Genomic DNA, 24,034 nt, shown 5'->3' on the forward strand with positions numbered 1-24,034 from the left:
ATAACTCTCAGTTGCCTAAACTTAAGTATTCAAATGACACTCAGCATTCTGCAATCCTATCAAGGAGAGAAATCCCTCTTGCTGCACAGTCCCACTGTTTAATAAAAATGCATCAAAAAATATGTGAATGCTTTAAGTTAAGTCATTTGTCCCTGAAGCCTTGTATGACTGTGCCTTGCATCCAGCCTCACTGTTCTCACTGGGCAGATGATGGTGATTAGTTTGTTAAAATGCCGAGTCTCTTTATAACCCGTGAGAAGAGATGGAGTAAACATCAGCAAAGACTGCTGCAGTGCAAAGAGCACTTACACTACCCTGAGAACTAGCAAAATGAATACAAGAATCACATTGACTACTAAGTGCCTGCATTCCAATTCTTCCTTTCAAATAGTGATGATTTTGTCCCATGCAGTTGCTGTGAAGCACTCAGGAAATCTGATCTACTGCAATTACATACCGTCAGGATGACTTGAAACCTATGACTCCTACACATTTCTCAGAGCCAATGAAAATAACAACCTAGCCTGTGGTTTCTTCTCTTAAAGATCCTCTCAATCCCCATACAGAGATCCAGGTGTCCTCATTTTGCTAGAATCCAGACAAAGGTGCATTTTACAAGTATGCCCTGGGCTGGAAAACTGTTTATAAACCAACCTATGTTCAATCTATTATGCATGCATCCCCCGCTGGAGTATTTGTAATATGACCTCTGCATCCCTGCCAAGAGCTGGGATATCAGTTTGAAACCCAGAGCATCTCTCTCCCTCCCCCTTGCCTCTGCCTTACAGTGATCAATGAAGGCATCCGCAGTCGAAGCAGTTGCAGGATCACCTTTTCACACCTGCCCTGAGCCGGGATTTTCGTTTGTAGCCCAAAGCCCCTACTCCCTCCCTTCTTTCCTGACAGACCGAGCCACCCCGCAGAGCGCTACGGCCCGGGGCAGCCCCCTGCCCACCTACCCGCGCCGCGCACCTCCCCAGCCCGCAGCCCCATGACTCTGCCAACGCTGCCTTTCTGCGCCCAGTTTCCCATTCCGCAGAACGGGAAACCCAGCCTCTCCCCGCGTCAGGTGCACCTCTTTTTTGGGGGGGGGACACACAATAATAAAAAAATTGGACCCACATTTTAAACAAAGTGAGCAGCAGCTTCTGGAATATGCCTGAGAAGACAGACAACCGAGGCGGCCGTGCGGGAAGGAGGTTTTTTTCCTTCTGCCTCCCCCCCCCCCCGCTCCCTCCCTCCCCCCCCGCTCTTGCCGGCCCGGTCCCAGCCGCAGACCCCCCTGCCGCGGTGCGGCCCCGCCGCCGCCCGCCCAGGCACCGCCTCCGCGGCGGAGCGCTCGCTCGCTCGCTCGCTCGCCCGCCGGCCCGCGCCCGTGCGCGCCGCCGCGCCGAGCCCCGCCGTGCCCGGCGCTGCCGCCCGCCGGCCCGCGGCACCCCGCAGCACGGTCTCCTACTCGGGGAAAACGGCGAAATAGTCGGAATTAGGGGAGGAAGGGGGGGGGGAAATCCAACGAGCTATGGTACCTCCTTACAGCTAAGGTGGTGGTAGGTGGCTGCAGCAAGCGGCTCGGAGCTTGACCTCGATTTGTTTTGGGGACTGCAGGCAGGAGTGGCAGATCCGATGAGCTGAAAAAAAAAAAAAAAAAGGCAGGAGGATTTGGGGGTAAGTAAGAGATTGCCCCAAAACTGACGCTGCTTTTTTTTGGGGGGGGGGGGAAGCGGGGGGAATATCTATGCAGAAGTGTTGTGGATTGGGGAATGCAATTAGATAGGCATTGCAGCGCAAGTACTTCGCTAACTCTTGGCTGTATCCTCTTGTTGCCCTTCCTACCACCAAAACCGCGAGAAGTTTGGATTTGTTTTTCTTTTCCTTCTTCTTTAAATAAGTTTTAAAATACTGGTATTCTTAGCGAAGCCGGCCGGCGATGCACGCAAGCCTCCGCTGCTTGCAGACTCTGCACTTCTGCAATTCAGATTTCGGGGAGGAGGGGGACACACGACGGCCAATGTAATACAGCTCCTAGCCCCCCCCACCTCCCCTTCCCGGGGCGTTTTCCCGCTGCTGTGCCGCCGAGCTGCGGGGCCGGAGCGGCGCGGGTGTGGGGCCGCGGGGGTGGTCGCGGGAGGCGGTGGCGGGGCCATCCCGGCCGGGGAAGGGCAGCTCCGTGTGCGGGGCAAGAACGACCCCTGCAGTCGCCTGGCGGAAAGCCGCCTCGGCTCGCCGGGGATTGCAGAAAGCCCGGCAGGGCTGGAGGGAGCCGGCTGCTACGTGCTCCGCGCCGTGGAGGTGCGGTAGCATGCGGGGTTGAGGGGGGGGGGGGGTGGGAGGGGGTGGCGAACGCGTTACAGCGGGTATTAATCTCTTTCCGCTCATTTTGTAGCAGCAGGAGAGGAAACCCCCTCCCTCCACCGCCTCCCTCCCCCCGGCATGCTGGCACTGCCCCGCTGAGACGTGCAGAGTTTGGGGTTAACTTGCACCTGGCCGCCCTGGAATAGAGACTCTCCGGACCGGATCAGTTGGGGTTTGTTGTCTATGTCTTGTTGGGAAATCTGGTGGATTTTTTTCTCACTCGTGGAGGAAGAGCCCGGTGCTGGCGGTTGGCTTCGTGGTCTTTTTTGGAGGGTGAAGGAAGGGAAGGGATCTCGCTTGAGCCGTGCAGAGAGAGAGCTCGGACATGTGTTGTCAGCACATCTGGGGAATACAGTCTGCAAGTCCGAAAGGAAATTTGCTGGGATCGTTCAAACTGCGATATTGATCTTTGTTATTTTTTTTCGCCGAGGGATGCACTTGGCATGAGAATCAGAGGATGGAAATTGTTTGGGAGGTGCTTTTTCTTCTGCAAGCGAATTTCATCGTCTGCATTTCAGGTACGCAGCTAGCACAGAAAGGGCGGCGGGGGCGCAGGGAGAAAGAAATACCATACAGGGTTCCCTGGCTTCCCCTTAATAAGGGGCAAGACGTACAGTTAAACCCATATCAAAATAGCAGTTGAAAAATACATGAATGATGTATCGTGAGTGGGTTGTAACAGAAATCAACAAACATCAATTCCTCCCCCTACCTTAATTCCAATACCTGTGTAGGAATTATGATACATTGGTTGCAATAAATAACCACAGTGTACTGATTAAGCAGATGCTTATAATTCCTAATGTACCTGATCGTGATAATTAATCACAACATTGCAGTAATCCCAGAATTTCATAGCTCCTGAAGTTCTTAAACTCGGCTGATCTGCAGATCTTAAAAGGTCTGCAGTTCGTTGGCGGAGTTGTCATGTTCTGGTGCCACAGTTCAGGGTCTGCAAAGGGAGGAATAACACTGAAGAACGTGCCTCTGCTTTTAAAAGGAGCTTTACTGTGGCCGTGCTCTGAAAATGAATTAAAAAAAAAAAAAATAGCCCCATTCAAAGAACTCCTTGGTGGCTGGGATTCCAGCTTTAGGCTTCTCATTTAAGCTTGCAAAGATCTCTCTCCCCTCCAGTATGTAGAAGTCGGGTGATTTCAGTTGTCACCAGAGCTTGTCCAATTAATGAATAGGCACGGCCGGGTGTCTAGCGTAAAGGATTGGAACAATTTATTCTTGGGGAAAACACTCCCTTCTGCTGCAAAAGCCCTGGCTGCCTTGTTAATTTGTCATGTCAGTCATGCTGGAATAATTATGTTGCAGGAGGCAGGAGTGGGGAGGTGGCCAGTTTTCTAGTTTGGGACACTTCAGGGAGCCCCACAGGGATCCAGGCTGCCTGCATCTCCTGCTGTTCCACTTCTCTGCAGGCTGCTTCTGCCCTCAAGTCATTGCATAAGTCTGGAAATGGGAACATAAGCAACACAGGCAAGGCACTGCCGAGGGGGAGGTATGGGGTCCTGGTGGACATCTCAGTGTCCAGCCTGGAGGTGCTCAGGGAGAGGGAGCTCCAAAGCTCCCTTGGGACTGTGCAGAGATTGGCCTGGGCCATCTCCCAGCCGCAGCCCCCAGGCAGCAGCACCTGCAGCATCTCGCTCTGGCAGTGCCAGCCCCCACTGCGCTTTCTGCAGCACTTTCTGACTGATCACCCTTACAGCCCTTGGGCTGGTGACACTTACACTAACATTTGGGGTGGCAGCATCTATGTTAATTTGTATTGCCTGCACCTGCCCCCAAACTTTTTTATTCCTGAGCAAATAGTGTTGCTATCGGCCCACAGGGTACGTCCGCCCTTCTTTTATCCCTACAGACTGGCACCATCTGCTACCAGGCACCCGGGTGACACTGGCAGCACCCCAGGCTGACCTTCCACTTGTGCCCATTGGTACCATCAGAATAATTCACTCCGTCACTCTTTAGAACAGCAAAACCTGCTGCCTCTTGTCATTTAAATCTCACACTTATCTATTTAGCTCAGCATGATATGCCACCTGTCCAGTTCTCTTCAAATTAGGCACTTCTTAAAGTACCACAGTGAGAATGGAAAAAATGAAGCTCATCGCTTTCTTGGCTGTTCTGACAGTAATATCCTGAGACAGAAAGAAGCTGTCCCATTCTGTGCAGGTCCTTATGCCACGCATTTAGCTGCCAGTGTTTCCCTATCTCCCCCCCTCCTTCCCTCATCTTCAGACGTGGGAACCCAGGCTTCTCAAACTGATAGTGGGATCAGTCCTGCAGGGGCTCTCGTCGCTCTCCATCTCCCTCTAGCACTAAGAAGAGACTGACATCCATCTCTGTGTTCTTTTTTTTCTTTTTTTTGTTCTTTTTTGGGGGAACAAAGTGAATAAGTGAATGGTGGGATGCTTTTGCTGTATGGTTAAAGCTGTGGTTTCCAGTAATTAATTTTACCCACACAGAGGATATGTGCATGCTTTAGCCTTTTTTTTTTTTAATCTTTTTTTTTTTTCCTAGGGATTTTTGTTTTTTTCAGGAATTCTTAGTATTTGTCATCTTGGTAAAAAGGATTAAGATCTGTAGATACCTGACTGGCACTAATGCTTTGTATCTTTCTTCTGTCATCCTTTTTACACCATGTTTTGTAGCATATTATCTAGCTGGGATGTCTGGATAGCAGTGTAAGTAAGAGAAGGTGTAATGAAGCCTGTTAAGGTTCGCCTCAACACTGGATTCCAGAAACTGTGTATTTTTAGCACTTCAGCACTGGTCATTCATTCAACGTGTTACTTAAAAAACCCGCTAGTTGAGCACACTGCTGCAAATTACAGGAATGTGAATTAGGGAGTGTGGTAGTATTATTTTTTTCTTTTTTCTTTTTTTCTTTCTTATTAAGTCAGTTGTTTCAGCAGTGAACATATGAGACTGGTCTTCAGTGCATGGATCTTTCCTGAACATTAGCAAACGCTTGATTCAGTGTCTATTTAAACCTGTGATGGCCCTCCTACTAATTCCAGTGGTTATTTGGATTAGGGCCTATTAAGGGCTGCTGTTCAAAGGGATGATGTCAGTCGCTGAATTGATGGACTATTAAGTTAGTTTATCAGTATTAGTAAACTTATTTATTAAACATAAGTTCAATGTTATGTCACATTGTCTTTTGCTATGTTTTTACATGACATTTAAATATAAATTATGCTGAATGTAGCACTTATGCTGTGTTTCTTATTTAAAATAAATAATGAAGTTACACAATTGGCTTTTTGGTGTCACTCATGCATGAATTTCTGTGAGACTTAGTATATGGAAAGTAATTTCATCTATTAAAAAGAGACATATATATTTTCAAAATATTTTATACCTAACATTTTTTATCAGTCAGTTACATGTGTGTATGTATGATAGATTGCTTGGTTTGGAAGAAATGATACTGAGATTTAGGAATATATATTTATTTTTTTAATTACTGGCCCTTGTGGTTGGGAAATAATTTCTCTGTGAACTTCGTAAACTGAATATTTTTGTTTTCTTGGCATACTGAATTAAGACTTTTGCTACTTGAAATTGCTTGTCTGAAAGGAGAATCTAGTTTCTTTGTGCAGCTGCAAATGAGAAATAAGAACAGATTGAAGGACCATGAAAACAATTTCTATCCTTTAGAAAGAAATGAAAACCCTCGCTTTCCTTCAAAGTCATGATGCATATTTATTCCTTTGAGTTGTAGTCTCTGAGAAAAAATAGTCATGATTTGTATTCTGACTTTTGTTCCTTTTAATGATACTACAGCATAGAAGGAACACAGGGTAGTGGAATTGGAGATGTCCTGTAGATAGAATGCTGAAATAAGACCTCTCTGGTTGTTGTTCCTTTGAAGATGCAGATAATCATGGCACAGGGATTATACTGTTTATATAGAAAGAGGATAGTAGTTGTTGGTATGATGTCCAAAATTTCCTTCCTGGGTAATAAGATCACCAAAAATTAATTAGCATTAGTGTTTTCAGGTGGAATGTTGTTGATCCCATAATGGCTGCCACCTTTGCTTGCATAGTCATTTGTATAAACCATGAGCAATATTAACAATCAATTTCAAGAAAAAAATGAGGATGCTGTTTTCAAACCCTTGCAGGCTACTTCATTTAAATAAGAAAATGCTACTGTCATGGCTATTGATTAAGAAGATTTCTGTGTACATTTTCTGTTAATCCATCAACAAAATGCTGTATAAAATCTGCATGTTCAACATCTTTGTGGCTTCCTATGAATTGATATATTACCTCTTACTGTTTTGGCTTGTGGGAACTAATATGGATGAAATTCATGCAATCCCTACAGCTCCTTTATTATTTGGAAGTATTTTCATCTTTTGCCATCATCCTCAAGTCACGTAGGGGCAGATCCCTTTTATGATGTAACTTCTTTGGCCTGTTTGGCAGCACACAGGGATCATAAATCATGTGTCATGAACAACTAAGCTGGTATTAAAAAAACCCCGTCTATCAAGGAATTCCACTGTGTATTGAGCATCTGATGTGGCATCTCCTGGCATTGAGGGCTAGGGGTGTATTTGGAGTACAGTTGCACTTCATTTTCTGTCTTGCTGCTTCTGCAGTCTCTGAGCTCTTATTACCTGGCATAACAGAGAGCTGTCCTACAGGAACTCTAAATTATGCCAGGGCTTGAATTGTCTGTTGAACGATGGTCTGTAAGGTCTGATAACTCTTCTTCTCTTAGCATTGTACAACCTGAGATAATTCAAGCTAAAGTAGAGTAGAAGAGAAGAATATCGAGGCTTTAATGTCCATTAGTAACTAACAGTGAATAGTTCATTGTTATGTTTGGACAAAAACGTTGAAACCAAGTTAATTATTCTCAAATAGTGTCACAGAAATAGCTTTTTCTGGCACTTTTAAGTGAGAAATGTAATATCCTAGGGGAAGAAATTATTCATAGCACAGATATATATATATACATGAGAGGAAGTAATCACTAGACATATAGGAAGGTATAACATGCAGCCTGGTGCATCGGGCAACCAAGAGCTTTTGGCATCCAATCCGTTATAGTATTTTTTTCCTGCTTTGTCCCATCTCCACATCTTCATGTGTGTGGGCAAACCTTCATGCCTGCACGGGGTTTGTTGATGTTACTGAAAATCCACGTGGATTCAGTCCTCCTGCTCACATTCAAACACAGGATGGAGGCCATATGTTGGATCCAAAGACTCTCAGTTCCTTAGCGCTTGAATGCTTTCTCACTTCAGAGATGTTGCCGCCTTTTCAAAAGGTGTGAAGATGTTTCTGCTTTAAAATTCTATGGAAATAGCCTTGGAGTCTCCTATAAATGTCTGCTTTACTTTTTTTTTTCATGTCCTGTATTTTTCATCATTCTATTTTTATTGTTAGTTTTACAGCCAGAGCGTGACCAGATAGGCGCTAAGTGCCAAAACAACACATATATTTTTAGCTCATGTAAAGGTAGTAGAAGGGAATGTTTATGAATAGTTTTGCACATATTATGCTGAGCTATTTTCCTTCCAATAAACTGATGGAAAGAAACTGGTAATTGCTGCTATTCTTTTCAAATCTCAATGATGAAGATATGCATTTTTCAAAGGGACCTCTTTACCTTATTGTGTTGCCTCATTGTTAATGCAATTGAACTAGATACCAAGCCTCCAAGACAAAAGTATTAAAAACAGGAATAAAACCCAAACTCAAATAAGCACTCTCAATTTAAGGGTATTATTTAAGTCTTTAAGATACAACTGATGTTATAGAGTTTTGCCCTTTATATTCTTGGAAAGGTTTCAGTTTTTAAATCTACAACAGCTAGATTTTAAATTCAGCGAGGACTGAAATGGCTTTCCATTTGCATTATGAATATTCCTTGTATACCAATGAATAAGGAATTCCTGCTTACCCTAAAAGGCTGTTTTGCTTATTTGTTGCTATTGGTCAAAGTATCGCTTGCTTTCTTGGTTGAAAGTTTGTAATTTAGCTGAGGAGGGAGCTGCTGTTTTCATCGTTACTGATTGTTTATGGCTAAACTTAACATGGCAAAGACTGAAGTGGATGATTGGCCCATCTGGGCTGTTAATGGAAGACTATATAAAACTGTTTTATCATTATCTCATTACCAGCTCAAGCAGCAGACAAAACTAGATGACAGTTAGTTATGGACAACACTGACATTCTGTGATAAGTGTTATTTTGCTCCTATCTTCTTTTTATCTTAACTATACATCATGTTGGAAAGAGTAGAAAATAGGAATCAAATTTTAAATTACTTGTTTAGAGGCAACACTGTATAGCATGACTGCATTTCCATTGTAATGCCATCAGAAAGTGCAAAAGTGCCTGTCCATACAGTGGAGAATATCAGTTAGCAAAAAAAAATGCCATTGTGATAGATAAATTGAAACATTAATGGTAAATAAATAGGAAATAATTTTTTAAAAGGATAATAATCTGGCATTTAGGAGAATTTTCAGCCCAACCTGTTTACAGTTGAATTCAAAGTAGTAGAATGTTTTATTGCTGATTTAATCATTGATGGTTAAAAAGCTGTCAAGGGTCTTTTAATGGAATTTCTTGAAGACAAAATAGCAAGTTATGACTGTCATAAAAATAGAGGACTGAAGCATTTTAGACCTATATTCTATGTAGTATAGTAGCTTTTCTGGTCATGTAGACAAGTACTGGGCGCCTCATAGGCACATGGGTGCCCATAACTGTAAGCTTCTTATTTGTCAATATGGGAAACATTTTTATGCAGTGCTTAGCAGTTGACAGTTGTGGTAAGAAGGCATACAGAAACCTATATTTACACCCACTTTAAAAGACCTTGGAACTCCAAGAACGTTATAAATGGCTTTAGTGTTAATGAGATTTGGGCCTTATAAATTGCAAAAACGTAAAGCTTGACAATGAGAAAAGCTTTAGATGGCAGGTCTCTGTGCTCCTGTGGAGTGCCAGGTACAACCTATCCAGGATTACAGCCCTGAAATATTTAATTCTCTTTTATTCATCTTGAAAAACGGAAGGTGATCAGTTCCCACATACATAGCATACCGAAAGCAATGGTCAGAATTAAAGAAAAGAAATGCTTTCATTTGATGTATTTTCCCATATGAAAACATTTCTGGTTTAAATTAATGGATCTGTAACATTTGTATTTCTGTAGTAAAATCAGTATTAAACTTAAATGCCCCACAGTTTTATATTTTGTAATATTATTGCCAGAAAAATGTCACAGCATTTGTGTGTAATTCACAAATAAATAAGTAGAATGTACTTTTTAACAAGATACTATGGTAAGTATAGAGATAAGATAATATCCATAATATTATCTGTTCATGTTGACATTCTTTCTTCCTCCCTTTATCATTAGTGCTTAACTTGATCAAGCTCAGAGTACTGTTATGTTTGTCATCTGGCTTTTAAGTATGGAACAGATAGAGTTGTGCACTGACTGGTCCAAAGTGGCTTGTAAGCACATTGCATGGAAGAGGAAGCTAAGCAACATTATCCATTTTTTCCACTCTAAATGTGTTGACATCTCTAGCTTTTGGAAGTAGCGTTTGAGTAGATGGATTTAGAGGGAAACATAGTTTTTGAAAAAACACCTTCTTGTCAGTTTTGTGGGTTGTTTCCAATTTAAGTTCTTTCCTACTGTTAACTGCTGTAGTGCCCTGTTCTGCTTCAAGAATAGTCATCAGAATGGAGTTTTTCTGTTCTGCCATGGGTAGAAAGACTAGCACAGCAGGACTGCTACAGAATTTGCCTTATTCATGCTAAAAGAAAAAGATAATGAGTAATAGAGAAAGGTCTTTCAGTATGTGTGACTATGGAAAACTGCACCATTTGAAGTGATGTTGGAATGACCATGTCCTCCAGCAAACCCTGCCTAATAGCTGTACTTTTGGTAGGATGGCAGTTGGGTAACGGAAGGAGTGGGTCAGGAAGGATTGCTACTGCCACAACTAAATTTTGTTTGGAAAGGTGATATATTTGGGCCGCTAGAAAGAGCATTAATTTGCGTTTGCCATCACGGCAGAAAAAAGAAACTTTCTCTCCTTAGGAAAAAAGGTAGTGCCAAATATTTGTGCTTGCTAGCAGAAAAGGATAACAATACTTTAGTAGTGTCCTCTGAAAGTGAAATTTTATGGAGAATGAGCTATTTGTTCATACATAGGTGGAAGGTCATACCATTTGCAGCTGAGGTGTGTTATTTCCCATGTGGGAAGCTGAAGTTATGGAAGGGAAGGGCTGCTGCTGCTGGAGGAAGAAAAGGTGTTTGATTGACCCTATGCTGGTCCTAATCCTGCTGCTTGGGAGTGTGTGAACAGCTACTAACAGCATATTACTCTGAATAGGATTGTGTGGTCTGGATTTTTCTAAGAATGAAAGGTATGTATGAGAAGAGCTTTGTGTTATATTTCAGTCCAAAAGGAAAAAAAAAAAAAAAATTACGGCGGCAGGGCTTGGAACAGTTTGCAGGGAGCATACAATCTTGGCCACACTTTAACAGATGGAGAAACTGAGGTAAAATGTCATGTGAAAGGTCACCCAGCAGCAATTTAAGTAACTACAGTCCATTTTCGCTCTCATTTCTGCGTTGCAGCACTACGATTACTCTTACACCTTGTTTCTGGTCGGGCTATGAGACTGAATCACCTCACTGAGACAGTGAATCACCTCACTGAAATGAGGGAGCACGAGGCCTCCATGGCGCCAGGGTCAGGAGGGAAGGCAGTGACAGGCCCTGGGATGAGCCTACATGCTCTGCAGCCTCATCCACTGCTCCCAGGGTCTGGCTGCTGCTTCTGTGTCAGCTCTGATCCTGCACAGCTGAGTAGCCTTGGGTCAAGCTGTGGAGAGAACTGCGAGAAGCCATGTCTGGTGCCTCAGCGGTGCTGAGCTGCCTTTAACCTTGGCCCCTTGCCTGCCCTCAGCCGTGTGCCCTGCTGCTCCTCACCTCACCTCGCCTCGCTGACTGGACCAACCAGCCTGACCACGGACCTGCCTCCTCGCCGGGGACGTGTTTCCTCACGACAGACGTGCCTGGCGATGGCAGGAGGGTGGCTGACCTGCGTGGCTCTCCCCTGCACCTGCTCCTCATGTGGGCAGACTGAGAGGCCGTGCCCCACAGGAAAGTTACCGCCCTCGTGGCACTGCCTGCCCTTGCAAACTCCTAGAAACATCTTCCTGAAAAGGGTTTCGAGGAGCTACGTGCTAACACTGCCTTTCGATTTCTGACTGGAGGGGGGACGGCTGCAGCTGGGCACACTCTATGAATTCAGTGGACAATGAAACCTGGCAGTCTGGCCCCAAGAAACCTAAAATGACCATTTTTAAGCCTCTAGAACTTGAAGCCCAGCTGAGCAGCAAGTTCGTGGTCATTTCTGCTCCCTTGCCTCCTGACTTCATGCAGTTTGCTTCAACTAGATTCATCCTCAAGTGTTTAAACTTGTGTGGCTTCCTCGGGAATGAAGGGTCACAGAATGGGGCCTGGTGTTTCCTCTCAGAGGCTGGATCCCTTCTTCTGTCTTTGCCTGTGTATTACAAGGTATTTTTTCTCTTCATAGTAATAGCAGTGAAGTTATTGTGAGGTATAATTATGGTATATTTAAGAATTATATGAATTAGAGTTTAAGTTAAATTGGTTTCCAGGAGTCAGTGTGATACTAAGGTAAAATTCAGACCCACGCAAGGTTCCTCCATAATCGTGTGTTATTTAAATTCTGCTTAAATTATTAACATTCATTCAGTTGGCCTCTTTATGTTTTTATTGTGACTATGAGTAACGAATGGGCACCAGAGGTTTGAGCCCTAAATTTTCTCTTTGAAATTTGGTCTCTCAGCAGACCAACAGGTTCCTTTACATACTGATGCAGTTGTTGGATATACTGTATACACATACGTGAATTTATTTTAGGGTGAAATCCTCACCCCAGGGCATTTTGCCCATGATGTCTGTAACTCCTGCTTTTTATTTTCCAGTATATTCAACTGGCTTCACCATTTGTGGTTTTTTTTTCACATTCATATTTATAAGTGGTATCTTATTGTTATAGTATTTTTTTGTGCCTGCTGGAAAACAAAGTAATCTACAAGGACTCCACAGTCTCCTCTCGTTTGCCCAGATGATCCTGAGGGTACTATGTAGCAGTTAGTAATTGCAAGTGGGATTTAAAGTTATCTGCAGATGCATAATTTTTATCTTCAGTAGCCCCCCTGGCACTCTCTCCAAGTTGTTAACAATTCATCTTTGCCAGTCTGTAATTGTGCCTTTGCTCTAGAGTCACAAGTATTTAGCTCACTGTGGAACACAGGATGCAAAACAGAGTAATAAATAATATGATTTATTTTTATTAGGTAGCATAAGTATGTTTTCATACTTGCGAGCTAAAAACTTAGTCATCCTCTTTAGATTTTATTGTGATACACTAATACACAGATTCAGCAAAATGCAAAACTTAAAAGACATGCTTAAGTGTTTTGCTGTATCTGAGTCTTAATATGTAATTGTATAAAACAGATTAAGGATATGCTGAAGTGCTTTGCTGAAGCAAGGAGTAGCAGTAGTATAATACCTGAATAATACAAAATCTTTGGAAAAGCCCAGATAAGATGAGCAGAAATTTTCATAATCTCTGATTAAATTAGACAGTTGTGTAGAAGATAGTTTTTTATCCAAGTGAAATCATATCAGTCTTTGTGTGGTAAAGTGAAGGTAGGACTTTTCTAGTGTGACTAACATAGCAAGAGAAACTGTACAATCAGAACTAAAATAATCTTGATTGTAATTTGTTAATTCTCACTTTATGGATGCCCTGAATGGAACAGACACCATTTTTCACAACAGTAAACAGATTTCCCCTGGACTATGGTAAACAAAACAAAAAAACTAAAAAGTGAGATAACAAGAGATGAGCGGTAATACACAATGCTTTTCATATGTGAATTTCCATTCCACTTTTTTTCCAGCACAAATTTTAATTTTATTTTGATCAGACCTCAAGTCCTGATACAAAGAGAACATCCTGTGTACAGACCTGGGCTGTGGGGCTGCCTGGCCTGACTGGTGGATGGACAGCAGCACAGCTGTGTTGTGTGATGAGGGAAGACCCACTCTACCAGGTGGTGCCGATAGTGGTGCTTGGGAGACCCCATGCCGGTTTTGTGCAAGCAGCTGGCACAGTCTAGATTGCATAAGCAGAGTTTAGGCAGACTGATACAGGAAACTTCTTGTGGGGGATGTATAAAAATACTTGAGGTTCTGTCTGTCCCTCTGTCTGGGACCAAAACAAGCCAAACATGTCTCCTCTACTGCTGAGAGAAGGTGGTAGCATAGTCAGTATGTATCAGTAGAAAAATTCTTCATGTTTTAAATGATGGAAGGCTTCATATATGGTATTATGAATAAATTTCTACCATGGGCAAGAAAGTTTACTTAAGTATTGCACTATTTATAAATATGGCTGGACAAAGCTCTACAATACATTTACATCATATTTATATATTTGGGCTATATGTACCAAAGGGCACAGAGCCTGCAAGCTTTCTGATTTCTCTCTTCCAGCCATTGTCCTGCTCTGGCTCTACTTGATGCTTCACAAACAGCAGCAAGTAACTCTCGTAACTCATGCTTGTAACTCTCCAATTTTTAGTTCCTTACTCTGTGTAACTGGGACCTTCTATGTCTACTGTGTTTTTATGTTTTTAAATACTTACTTACTTTGCAGTAATAAAAGAGCATATCTGACAAGGTAGTCAGCATTTTCCTTTTAATGCTCCTGAAGAAGAACTTGTGACTCAGATTTCAGACCACAGCAAATAGCAATTGAATTTAAATCCTTTTTGAAAGGTCTCCCTTTCAATGGCTGCTTTACTGATATCCTGATAACTGTTGTGGAGGACCAAATGATGAAGTGTGTCTTGATCACATAATATCATCACATTACTGGACACCTAAGAATTGATTCTAGTCACTGAATACTCCAGAACTTAAAATCTTTGAAATATAGCATTCTTATGTATAAAAACAGGGTATATGACATTGCATTATTTTTAAAACTCTCAAGTGTTTTGCATATAACTTTCACTGATATTATATAAACTGTACAGAAATAATCTCTTGGCATTTGCTTGGAATGACAGTCATCAATTCCTACACGTTTATTTAAAATCTTATGTAGAAAAAAAAAGTATTTGTTTTACACAAGTTTGTTTTGGATATTTTGCCAGGGAAAAAAGCAAGCTTTGCTAATATAGGCTGAAATAAAGTGTAAAATAAAATCTTCAAATCAGCCCTTAGTTCACAGAGGTAGTGTGCAGTGGAATTACTCTGCCAAAAATGTTGGCATTGAGTTTAGTTAAGTATTAAGCAGAAGTCTCTTGGTAAATAGTCCCATTAGAAACATACTGTGACCTCTGCTGCTGGGATTCAGGTATGTGAGAGAACCGTGCTTAGGAGCTTTTCTAGTCATGTGGTCAGAATGATTTTCAATCACTTTGGTCATTGCTGGATTAAAATTGAGGCTGCAGAGATTAATGGTCTGTTGTTACTAATCCACTAAGCCACTGTTCCTAGATCTTTTAAACTGACTGAACCTATAGATTGTTAAGTTACTGAGAGATATGGATTTGTAATGGTTTTAACTATCTTTCTTGATGTTTGGTGTTAGCAGTATCCTATTATTTATTGCTCTTTGAGACAGTGATCTTGGCTGTTCTTGAATGGAAGTGAACTTTATACTTTTTTATTTATACTATTCTATAGCACAGTAAAAGTGTGTATTGTTTTAAATGAATGTGGATGAAGAAAGCTTTACTATGTTTAGATATGAGCTGGCATTGGTAGAAGCTCAAATAAGAACAGTAGAAATTAAATCTTGTTTTTTACTTTGTTGTTACAAATGGTGTCCACTGTCCCTAACTGTCAAAATAGCCACTATCTCCCTTCAGTCTGTCTGCCATTAACAGTGGTGGTTGTCTCCTCAAGTGGGTTTTACTGACATTTGAAGATGTGGCCAAAAGCAAAATGGCTGTTCAAGCTTTTGGGAAATTATGTTTTCTAAACTAGCGCAGTATTTGGAGTATCAGGGCTCAGGGCTATTCCCAGAGATGTAGCACAGTTAGACATAATTTCAGTACTTAATTTCTGTGCAGATGTAAGAAGTTTTCCCCAGGTGAAAAACAATGTACCCCCCTCACAAAAAAAAAAAAAAAAAAAAAAGAAAAGAGGAAAGAAATGAGGAAACAGTTCATCTATTGAGACATGAAGAAACGCTGGGCATAACAGTGTAGTGGTTTGGGTTTCAGCAGGGATCTGTAAATAAGATGCATGAAGAGAGTTTTAACAGGTCTCCATAAGTACAGTATGGGAGAGACAGGAATTAGGGGAGAGGGAATAGCATGTTGAAGAAATCAGACTGCGATTGTGGCTGGGAGAGTTGTGGGGGCATTTAATCTGAGTGGATAGATTTACATTAGGCAAGGAGAGGGATGGAGCCTCTCATGTACGTGTTTTGGGCCCTATTTACCACATCTGTGCTTAAGGTTGCAAACTGGAATTGTTTTGGCTTTCAGGCATTTGTAATTTTGTGAAATACTCCATTCTAAAAGTGTAATTAAAAAAAGAAGAGTTTGATTTTAAGTTCTAGAAGAATGTAAAATACATTCTTTTAAAAATTATTTCCTTTGATGAAATGAGTCAAGTACCTGGTGCCAGCCAGATTGGTGTGGATATACACAATGTCTACCTGACATAGAGAAGAAGAAATTGGTTTTCTTTAAATAAATAATGACAACAGTCTAGCTCTAAACAGCTAGGTTTTGGTGTTTGTTTAAACTGCAGTGTGACTACCTCTTTAACAGGAAGCACGCTTGAACTGTCATCTAATTATGTCTTGCTCTGAATGTGTTTTTGATTCTTATTATATGCTGAAAACAAGCAGAAATTTTTTGCTTTTGTGTTCACTGCAGAAGATGTGGAAAAGTCCAAGGGAAGTATACTTCTGCATCTTACCTGCACTTGCATAAATCTGCTTGGGAAAGGAGACTAAGCTGTATTTGTAATTTGTATAAATTAATAACCCATTAAAATAATTGAAAAATAATGCATTTCTGATTTAAAGGGTCAGTATGTCATAAAATTTTATGATTATTGAATTACTACAAATGTATTCTACCTGTTTATCCTAGCAAACAGCAAGGTAACATGGCTTTAACTTTATAATTGACTTAAACTCTGTCAGGGAATTCTAGTGATTAAAATAAACACTTTATTTCATACAACCATCTCTGGTTCTGAACCCTGGTGACTTGGCTTATTCTTTTGCCTTCTGGTTATCTCAGTAATAGTATGTCTTGATTAAGGACTGCAAAGAGCTTTTACATCTGTTCTTGTCAGAAAGCTGTGTAGGATAAAGTAGGCCAAAGATAACTCATCATGCAAGCTATCGACCTCCAGTTATTTCTTTCCCTCCAGATTTAATATTGTGTTCAAATAAAACTGGGACTATGGAAGTAAACCCACAGCATTTAAATGGATTTTTGGCAATTTCTCAAAGCTCTCTTGAGGAAGAAGAAAATATTAATGTAAGACTGAAATGTATACGACTGGATGAAAAAGATGAAGTTATTGTCCTGCCAGCTATTAGGAAATACAGTCCTTATCCTATAGGAAATCAGAGTTCAGCATCATAAGTGAAAGCAACAGTCACTGAGGTGAATAGATCAATGAGAATAGTTACTGTGAAACTGAAAGGGAAAAGTGACCTCTTACTTACGATAGAAATACCTGATACTGGCTAAAGACGAGTCCTGTTCTCAGGTCATGTTCTATAGAAGACTAATTTGTGAGAACTAGACACTAGTTAAACTCACAACATAAGGGAGTCAGTGTATGTTTGCAGCTTCATAGACAGGCTTTGAAGCTTCAACCGCATGTTGCAAGTGATTTAGACCTGGGTCTAAATTATAGGCCGACAGTAGGGTGGAAAACCCTGATCTTTAGCTAGCACTTACGCCAGCCACTGAGCAGTTCTTCCTACCTAATCAGGTCCACATTGCAAACGAATGGAGCATTTGTTGAGTGGATAGACACCAGGTAGTTTCTCTGTATCCCTGGGATGCATTTGTGACTGCCTACGGAATGGCTTCACAGAGTTAAGTTGAATCACCCTAGCTAGTAGCTGAAAATGTATTGTGCTGTCAGACTTAGCTTTCTCTGTTTAGACACTGTAGGGGCCAGGGGCTTGACTGTCCACTGTCTAGCATCCAAAGTAGTTATAAATAACTCCACTGAGTAAGTGAGAAATACTACTGTATTAGAATAATAGCAGTTTTTACCTGCTTGGCTTGAGTGTAAACTAACAAGCAGCCAGATACTGCATTTATGTAAATCAGCATATCTCAAAAGATCTGTTCTAGTTTGTTAGAGAAAGGAGCTAGCCCAGAGCATGGTTACTGCAAGATCAGGTCCTGGGATGCATCATTGTGGTGAGTTTGGCTTTTGATCAGAAGTAATATGCCCGTTAGCTCTGTTAACCTGAATGTTTATTGCATGGTTCTAATCCAGGTTTAAGACTGACTTAAATATTTTAACAGTTGCAAAATAAACATGTAGTCTGCTCATTTTTGGGTATTTGTTTTTACAGCAATCATACACAGAGAACCCTATTACTGATGGTCCATTTTTTTTAAAACTTGTGCCATCTCTTGCACTCTCGGTATTGCTGTTTTTTTCTCAGTTGCTTTTAAAGGCAACATTAACAGATGGTATGCATTGCTCATTAAATCTGCATCTACACCTCTCCAAGGACTGCAAAGATGTTGGGAAACAGACCATATTACTGCAGTAAGTGCTTCTAAGCTTGGAACTTACTGTGCTATTCATGAGCAGTTTTCACTATCAGCGTGTTTTGAGTGCTATAGCAGTAGAGTTACAAATACATCGGTGAAATATTTCTGATTTTGCCAAGTCCAGGTATGTGCCACTTTCTCACAGATTGGGTAAAATGTCTGTGTTTCTTTCAGACTTGCTGTATTTGCACTTAGGTAGTATCATAGTCAACAGCTCTTGCCTTTTATATAAATGTTTTAATGCTGGACATTAAACCTATATATCTGCACCACTTAATTTCCCACCTCCATTTACATGTCTCATCTGAGGTACCTTTGCTTTTCCTTGAGATTACTTTCTCTATAATGCTTAGCTTTTCTTTTTGTTCTGTCTGCAGCGATGACACTCTTTAAATAGATGAGGTACATAGATGTTACTTTGAGGCTTTCTCAACTTGAACGTATCTTTGTCTGAAGAGGCAGTGCTTTGATGTGCAAGTTGAAAGGGCACTGTGCCAGTGTGGAATTCACTTTCCGTATGTTTCAAATTGGTGGTGAGATGCAGAAATCCAACTAGCAGATCAGAATTCTCATTTCGGCTTCTTTATTACTCTGATTTGGAACTGATGGGATCTGACTAGCAACCCCAAACACATCAATATAGCCAGAAATAGGGTGCTCCCATCTTGTTTCTCTTAAGCTTTTCTTTTCTTTAGTAAAGTGTTAGATCAGAAAGGTTAAGTTGTTGTTGATTCCATGGTTCATGGCAGGTTAGGATTTAGTTCACATTTCTTTCATAGTTGACCTGTGTTAGGGATAAGGAAGCTAAAAAGTGGATAGTACATTAAGTGGAAATGAGATCTACCCCTACCATTTTTACAGGAAGAAACACTTCAACCCTTCCACGTTTGAGCTGTTCTAAACGGGCACAGTGAGGAGTGGAAATTCAGTAATCTCTCCTAGTATTTTGTATTTGTGTTTATGATTTTCTGTTGGCTAGGGATATTTCATGTTCTGAAAGCAAACTCTAAATAAAAAGTGATTTTAAATAAATCTTCTGAGCATAGGCAAGAAGATTCCCTACCTTACATGCACATTTTTCCCTTGTGATTTACAAAAAGGCAAGTGTTACACTTAGGGAGATTTGCAAAATGAAGGGGCCATCTAAAGTAGCATCAAGAAAATAAGACCTTTTTTTTAAGTTCCCAACTTAAGAAAATTAAAAGTAATACAATCAAGAGTGGGACAAAATGCTCATTCATGTGCAATTAATAGAAGCGGTGTCCCTAAGTATGAAAATATGTCATTGTCTTAATTATCAACATGCCATTGACACTATATTTGTCCGTAGCACAGTAGGACTCATCCTGAGCCATATAGGTGCAAGACAGTAAATTTATCAGCGCTCCGTAATTTAAAGTGGTACAAATGAGAACTGAAGCTGCGTAACTGGAAGTAATTGAGTAACTGGAAAACCTAAGCTGTGGTTAATTCTGCTTGGAGAGTAGCTTCTAATCCCATTAAAACTGCTGAAGGTTTTACCACTAACTTCCACTACCAAAGTTGGACTGCAGGGACAGCAAGTGACTTTCACCTAAGATATTTCAAAGCTTAGGCAGTTTTAAGGTCATTCACTGTCTTTCCTGAGCATACTTTTCTTCTTCTCTTCACCCTCTGTCATTGCCTGCCCTCATTCCTTAGTTCTGAGTTAGGAGGAAAAAAGGACAGGAGTACACCAGTAAAGGGGATAAAGAGTATTTGGTTGTGAAGGGTGGAATAAAAGAAGAGTGGAAGAATAGATAAAAGAATGAGGATATAGACTAACAGGGAGGATGCTGGCAATGGAAGATAGCACTGAGATTGGGTGTTTCATAGTGGACTTTGCCAGAAACAAATGAGAGAGAGCGTTGATGACAGTCCACTTTCCTACTTGCTTTTGGTTCTGGTCCTAAATGGGTAGGAATTGGGTTGGTAGCTTCCATAGGAAAAAGGCAATCTTTTTATCTGAAGAATCGCAGAGCTAGAGATAGACAGAGCTTGTCTGTTCAGTCATCAACTCTTGATATTTTTCTTTTTAAACCCTTAACTTAAAGCACAGAAACTGTCAGAATCCTTGAAGACAAAATTGTTAATAACTTAAATGCTCTAAAGTTCTTCACTATGTAGCTGTTGACCTTTGAGGAGTCTGACTGCTTACTAAGATTATTTCATTAGTATTTACACATTGACTTCCTGCCAAAAAGTCAATCTGCTTTTCCTTTGCATGGTTTTGTTATTTTGAAGGTCTTCAGCTGTGGAATAAAATCCACTATGTAACAAAGAGCTGGCAGAGTTGGAAGCTTTCCAGTAAAAGCCTTTCCAGGTTAAACTCTGGTGATGCTGAAATATTACAAGTGTTTTATGTGGCCTCCTTTCCCTTGTGCCTTACCTAACATAGCTGTTCTGAAGAAGGGCAACAGTTAATTTCTCACTGCTCCCAAGAGAATGTTCTAGTTTTTATTTACAGAATGGAATTTATACATCATTTGAACTTGGGACTTGGACTTTGCTTTCATTCTTTTATCAGCCTCAAAACAGTTTTTTATAAAGATGTTTATGATGAACTTAATGATCCCTCTCATAGAGTTGATTAGTTATGATGTAAATGACAGTATGGATCTCATATTTTCGTGCTCAGCATTTCTGCATTGTTGAAGACACTTACATAAGCTGTCTAAAGTAACATGTAAATATCTCAATGAAGAAAGCACAGGGAAAGGTGGTATCAAAAAGGGCTGACTCCAGAGCAGATTAAATACCAGTGGTCTCCAGGAAAATGTCAATTTCCTTCTGATGCACGATAAAAAAGGAGGAAGATGAATGTACACTACCTCTTCTTTTTTCTCCTCTTCTCCTAATTTCCTCCCCAAAAGGAGAGAAAGTTCAAAATGTCACCTGAAAAAGCTGGATGGAGCTAGCAACTTTCTACAGGCCATTAAAGATGTCTGAACTATGAATGTTCTATTTATTGAGCCTACAGGGCTGAGATCAAATTTTTTATGATAGACAGAAATTGATGAGCCCATCAAATACTTAGAGCCTGGAGGATGAAAGTATGTTTTATACCTTATCATTAGACTTTGAGTTCTATCCTTTGGTATATTGGCAAGGCGGGCATTTCGTAAGGGATAGACTAAAGTAATTCTCATGTTCCGGTGCAGTGGAGTAAACAAACAGCTGCATTCGGCACATGTTGCAGACTCAGGATCAGTTTCAAGGAGCGCCCAATTAGAAGCATATGAAGGCAGCCTGGCCTGTCTCCCTGGTATAGGGCACGTGTGACTGTAGGTATTCATCTAGTTCCGGACAGGATGGAGCTGTTGTCCTAACTGGAGCTTTTGGATGCTACTCCAACCTAAATGATACTGTGCACGGTAAGTCAGCACAGCTCCACTGATCTTGCTAAATATACATCTGACTTGTACTAGCTGTAGGCTGTCTTGTCCTAGAGATGAGAGCCGTGGGCTTTATTTTGCTCTGCAGGTACCAAGGGAACTTGAAGCAAGTGTGAGAAGACGTTATTATTATTCTCAGTTATTCCCAGGTTAATACAGTGGAACCCCTGGCTCAGGAGATTCCTAAACCTCTAGCTGTAATGGCTGGAAGGTTTTAGATGAATGATCTCTCTTTGCTGCCTATTTTTTTTATTCTTTTTTCCAATACTTTTGCTGCTGACTATTGCTGCAGATCAACAGTTCCCAAAGTTGTTTGCCCGTGCATCCAGGGTATGGGATAATGGGGGATGGAGCAGCTCTGAGAATCCTTTGCCAGAGAAAGGAGGAGAGTGTGAAAAATCCGGAACAAGAAGTGTCCATGGGTGTTAGGAGCTTAGAGCTTAACCAGTGCTTCACAGTCTTCCCCCATTGGGATTACTTTCTTTCAGGACCTTTGCTAAAAAGCAGGGGCTCAGCAAAATAGCTGTGGCCCCTGGTTCTGTCCTTGCTGAGTTCAGTGCCTGCCCCTCTTCTCACGTTTGTTTTTACTGCTGCAACTGCTGATCTGGGTACTCACTTCCCCAGGCATATCCCATCATCTACTTCCAGAAGCTCTTCAGTAACCCACTCTCAAAGGAAGCACTCATGTCTCATCCACTGGGTTCTTCCCAGGTTATTTGATCTGATCTGCTGTTGTTCCATCATATAAATTACATTCCTCTTTATGGTGGTTGCAAATATTATGCACATTTGTACACAGATGTATACCACTTCACACACATACATGTATTTGCATATATAAGTGTGATAAAAATGGAGTCAGCATCTGACAGAAACAGATTTCCTTGATAAACTTGAAATAAATTACAAAGCCTACATCTTTATCAAATGAAGTGCTTTGGGCTGGATTTTGGGATCTGCTATAACTGGGACTGGCTGGCTGGGTGGAGACAGCTGTGCTAGGTGCTGGGGTAGGAAGACAAGCAGACAGCTGATGTGGAGGAGATTGCGCTCAAATGAGGTGCTGTGGAATGGGGGACGCAGAGAGAGAAAGAGAGGAGAAAATTAGGTTTGAGAACCAGGTAGGTATGGGAAAGAGAGGAAAGACCTAACCTTGTAATCACTTTGGTAGATACAAGAATTATGCCATTTGGTAGAAATTTTTTTAGCTTAGTAGGGGAGAGGCAAGTGAGGAATTCATATGCACTCACAAGCTAAAGTTATCTTAACACTTTAGAAATACCAGAAATATGATTGCCTGTGCAAGGGTTGTGTGGGAAAAGACACTAATTTAGCGCACTCTCATTTTATTGCAGAGGTTGTGGGACACAGTGAATAAAAGAGGGGATTGCAGGAAAAGGAAACGATAGTCACAAAGGCATTTAAGGCTTCTCTAGAGAATAGAATTTTATCACTGTCTCTGCCACAATTTGTGTTGCTTGGCAACACACTTTAATCAAACTTTTCAAGGGTGGTCACTAATTGTATGTTTCTTGTTTCCCCTGAGGCCTGATTTACATAAGTGCTGAGCAGCTACAGCTAAAACAGGTCAATGGGAGGAGTGTTTTGTATGTATCAAATACCCTGCAAGTCTAAGTACTGTAAAAATTGTACACTGGGGCTACAAATTGGCTAATAAAAGGTAGACAAAATCTTTGGCATTCATTTGCACATTTGTAGAAAAGGGACACCAACTCTTCAGGAATGCTCAGGAATCAAACTTTTTGGGTGGTTGAATCGTGTGCTAAAAATCCATGATACTTTTACCCTGAAGTCCTAGGAAGACTGGCTGAAGTGGCCTTTCATGGCACTGCCTGGTTCGCTTCAGTTAATGAGCCTTTGAGGGTTTTCTTCTGCTCTCAGGGTCTAAGCAGCAGCCCTTTCTCTCTATCTTGGTCCCAAGTGTTAGGTTGAGGAAAAAAAATACTCAAATAGTTATCTTAAGGAAAGCATAAAGCAAAACCAGTCCCCTCCTTTTACTCAGCTTTCTACTTCCAAGTGTTGGCCCCACCTGAATTTCTACTAACTTATCTAACCTAAGAACCATTAGGTTCTTACATAATTGTTAGGTGCGGGTCTGGGTTCAGATCATGTTCTGTTGAAGTCATTGTGCAATTTGGCCAGGCTGCATTGGAGGAGAAAGAAGATCAGACCCTTAAAAAGGCAGCTTTTGCTATCTGTACAGAAGGAAGCAATGCCCAGAGATATCATAGCTTTGTAATGACAGCAGTCCTCTTGTCTACTGTGGCTTAGACTTAAGTTTGGAAACCTTCTGCTTCCTAAAGTCCAGACAGGTCTTTTTGATACCTTTTTGAGGGAAAAAGCAAACATTAAAATTCATCTTGTTTT

General features: G+C 41.2%; 1 protein-coding gene across 3 annotated transcripts in view; it reads left to right on the forward strand.

Annotated features, from left to right (window-relative positions):
- Positions 1-1,370: 1,370 nt before the first annotated feature.
- CA10 (carbonic anhydrase 10) overlaps positions 1,371-24,034 on the forward strand; it is a 213,580-nt gene continuing 190,916 nt past the window's right edge. The window contains exons 1-3 of one of the 3 annotated variants that reach the window (XM_052808292.1): positions 1,371-1,665; positions 2,384-2,524; positions 2,783-2,870. In XM_052808292.1, the coding sequence (XP_052664252.1) occupies positions 2,810-2,870 (61 nt within the window). In that variant the 5' untranslated portion in view covers positions 1,371-1,665; positions 2,384-2,524; positions 2,783-2,809. Of the gene's footprint in view, positions 1,666-2,170; positions 2,290-2,383; positions 2,871-24,034 lie in introns of those variants that run through there. The other 2 variants (XM_052808290.1, XM_052808291.1) reach the window with 2 other exon arrangements.

This window comes from Harpia harpyja, chromosome 14 (genome assembly GCF_026419915.1).
Source record: "Harpia harpyja isolate bHarHar1 chromosome 14, bHarHar1 primary haplotype, whole genome shotgun sequence".
In the NCBI taxonomy this organism is placed as follows: Eukaryota; Metazoa; Chordata; class Aves; order Accipitriformes; family Accipitridae; genus Harpia; species Harpia harpyja.